The 3,555-nt window shown below is 61.7% G+C and overlaps 1 protein-coding gene across 5 annotated transcripts in view; it reads left to right on the forward strand.

Moving 5' to 3' along the window:
* SCLY (selenocysteine lyase) overlaps positions 1 to 2,408 on the forward strand; it is a 35,750-nt gene extending 33,342 nt beyond the window's left edge. For all 5 annotated transcript variants that reach the window (XM_058533297.1, XM_058533296.1, XM_058533299.1 and 2 more), the window contains one exon: positions 1,288 to 2,408. In XM_058533297.1, coding sequence (XP_058389280.1) covers positions 1,288 to 1,441 — 154 coding nt within the window. In that variant the 3' untranslated portion in view covers positions 1,442 to 2,408. The remainder of the gene's footprint in view (positions 1 to 1,287) is intronic.
* The last annotated feature ends 1,147 nt before the right edge of the window (positions 2,409 to 3,555 follow it).

Here is a 3,555-nt window from a genome sequence, read left to right on the forward strand (position 1 = left end):
GGGGTCTCCTCAGGGCCTTAGCGCCTGCAGTGGAGGGGCTGTGTGGGGCAGGCAGGACCGGGAGCCGGGATGTGGCAGCCAGAGTCATCCTCCAGAGCAGGAGGCTGAGGCCAGCCTGGAATGCAGAGGGAGGGCGCACGGGGTCTGTCCCTGACGGAGCGCTCAGGTGCGTCATCGCTCATGGAGTGCTCACCACGACCCTCAAGCGAGTATCCGAGTAGCCCAGGTCTCAGACCAGGAAACAGATGGAGTGCTCACGCTGGCAGGTGCAGAGTCGGCAATCTTAACAGCCACAGAGATGAGGAAGGGAGGGGCTGGTGGCAGAGGTGGAGGGCACAGAAGGGCTGGCAGCACGCCTCAGAAGGGACAAGTGTCTGGTGCGGCCCCTGCAAGGGAGGGAGAGGAAAGGGGGCAGATGCTTACTGCCCTTGTGGGAAGTGGGGGTATATCCTCCTGGAGTAGAAAGTGAGGTCACCCACCTGCGAGGGGCAGGGGCAGTGTCACTGCCTACCTGGTCCTGCTCTCACCTGTGACAGGACCGGCTGCAGAGGCTTCCAGCTCTGACTCTCGGTGACTGGAGGTGATGAAAGCACCCCCTCACCTGACCCTGTGCGAAGGAAACTTATTTGGATGGCTACTGCAGGCGCTGTGGTGTGACAGCACGCTCTTGCTGGGCTGGTTCTGGTCCCTGGCTGGTGGGTGGCCTGCGAAGGTGGACCCTTGACTGGGGAACCCTGCTTGAAGATTTGAGGACCCCTGCGAGCCCCACACCGTCCAGCTTCAGAGAACCTTCTGTGTGGTTTCTTGGGTTGACAGATATTGACTGGGACCCTATTGTACATAAGGCCCTGTGCTGTGTGCCCGACTCGGGCGGGCCGCGGCCCCTAATCCACACATGGGAGGCGGGACGCTCGGCCTCGTCTGTGTGGTTACGCGTCTCCTCCGAGGCCTGTTAAAGTCCTAGAGGACGAGAAAGCCCCTCCTGTATCCCAGGCCTCTGCCCAGCCGGCCACAGTGGCTGGCGGTCTGCATCTGTGCTCCAGGGGGCGGAGGGGGAGGCCACAGCACCGCGCAGGGGTTCCAAGCACGAGAGGACCCGGGGTGGGGAGGGCAAGGGGGGCCTGTGAGCTGGACCCTCAAGATGGGTGTTTGGCAGAGAGGGGAGGAGGGGAGCAGGTCCCCACTTGGGGAGCTGACCGAGAGCAGAAGGGCAGGGTCCCTTCCCCGAGCCCCATGCACACAGGAGAGCTCCTCCGTGACAGCTGACCCAGTCTCCTTGCCCCCCAGGCCGTCCCCGGTGCTGCTGAGCTGCGGCATCCCCTTCGACGTGGCCAGGAACGCGCTCCGGCTCAGCGTGGGCCGCAGCACCACCAGGGCCGAGGTGGACCTCGTCGTGCAGGACCTGAAGCAGGCCGTGGCCCGGCTGGAGGGCCAGGCCTAGAGCCCAGGGCACCTCGTAGGAAGCCCTCCCGAGGGCCGTGCCAGGACGACTCTTCCTAATTCGTCCAAGTCTCCATTTGTCCTGAGTGTCTGAGCGTGGTGACGGGGCAGTGTGTGCTCCCAGCTCCCTCTCCTGCACATGGTTGGTGGAGAGTGGGTGCTGGGCACACAGACCCCGCGGGGGCTTCTTGGCCCAGGACACAAGCACCCACGTAGGACTGTCACTGTCACTACTGCCCAACGGTGTGGGTCGAAGTAGATAGAAACGCTTCGGCTGTGTCCACGCTCCCCTCTGGGAAGTGGGGAGAGCCTGTTGTGAACGCCCCCTTCCTGGAAGGTGGCATTTTTATCCAGAAGATAAAATCCTGGTATTTATAATCCATTGTCAGTTGCTATCATGAAAATAGGAACCCTGATATTTTGCTGCGATCATGGCCTCCCCATCCGTGTTTGCAGAGCAGTGGGTCGACCCTGCGTTCTCCCCCACCCTCAGGGCCCTGCTTAAGCCCTTTCCAGATGGGTGGGGTCACGTCAATGGGCTGCTCCCTGCTTGGCCCCCACTTCCGTGCCCGGCCCCGTCCCCCTGATGAGGACACTGTGCCCACCCCTCCCACAGTCAGTGGCCCCTCCGGCCTCTTCCCCTTTGATCTGTTGCTCAGGGTTTCAGCTCAGACGTCCGCTGCGTCTCGGGGCGGCCAGCACGTGTGCAGCTCTGGGTCGGCCCTGAGGTGGGAAATCAGCTCCTCCCCACCTCAGCTTTCATCTGCATTTTATTCACAGAAGGATCTTTCATCTCCACAAGTGCTTTGTGGCCTCACACGTCATGTCTTAGGAGATGTTTACATAGGAATGATTTTTAATTGAACAGCACTTTTAGTGTGTGGTTTTGAGGTGCAAAGAACTACACCATGGCATTGAGGAAACGTGCGTCAGAAATTCAATGAACTGATAAACAATTTCAGTGCTCATATTGGATGTTTGTGGTTTTTCTGGTGGGTGCATCTCTTGGGGCCCGTGTGTCTGAGCCAGCCGTGGGGTGGCGTTAGAGGGTAGAGCGGGAACCTCAACTTGTCACTGAATCATTATGCTTATAGCTCAAGAAGTTCAGCTTGTGGCTCTGGGAGCCCCTAGAAAATAGGTCCCTGACACGCAGCATCCTGCTGCCTCTGGACAGAGGCTGTGGTGATCCAGATTTCCCCAGCAAAGGGCTACGGGTGTCCAGGCCCACAAAGAGAACCGTCTGGAAAAAGATGCTTGGCAGCTCTGACAAATGCACCTGGGACCTTTAGCTGCTGTTCCAGGGACTCAGTCACTGTGGTTGGAGGGTGGGCTGAGGCGGGGGCCTCGAGACCCTCGCTCTCACCTCGGAGGCCTTCCTGTCCCGTCAAGGCCCTGCGCCCCTCGCTGGCCCTGGGGAGCCGCTGCTCCCAGAGGTTCGTGGAGCCTCCAACGTCTTGGGCCAGCTGAGGACGGACCCAGCATAGATTTTCCCTGGGCAGGCGGGCCCTCGGCTCCCTGTGGTAACAACAGCCAGAACGTCTAACTCCAACACATCTGGTAGTGAGTCCCCAGGAAGGGCCCCACTGGGGATGGGTCTGCCCTCCCCTGAGAAGAGTCACCCAGGTGGCCTCCCCATGGGCCAGCACGGCTGCTCAGGTTGCTGCCCAGACCGGGGGAAGCAGACACTCAGGGGCCTCCTGCTTCCTTGAAAGGACGTTAGTAACTGTGAACACCCTCTAGATGCAGGAAGTCCATCTCAGGCTGAGCTGCTCACGGTGCTTTTCCTCGGCCCTCACTCCACGGGAGGACAAGGATGGTCCAGCCACGGGGCACTGTCCGCTGGCTGGCGCCCACCCCCTGACCTGGACCCTGTGTAGACCCTTCCCCTGCGCCCTGGGCCCCCTGCCCACCGCAGCTCTGGGCGCCTCGGGAGTGGCTGGGGCAGGGGTGCGAGGCCCGGTCCCCAAGGCCTGGCCCCCCACCCCCTGCCGCCTCCCATCTGCCCTGTGTGCTGTTATCCAGTAACCGGAGCCGGGAGCTGCGTCCACGCCTGAAACAGGAAGCCCCGGCCTGTGCGTGAGCCACCGAGAGCCGCCGGGTGGCCGGGGCCAGAGG

This window comes from Diceros bicornis, chromosome 37 (genome assembly GCF_020826845.1).
Source record: "Diceros bicornis minor isolate mBicDic1 chromosome 37, mDicBic1.mat.cur, whole genome shotgun sequence".
In the NCBI taxonomy this organism is placed as follows: Eukaryota; Metazoa; Chordata; class Mammalia; order Perissodactyla; family Rhinocerotidae; genus Diceros; species Diceros bicornis.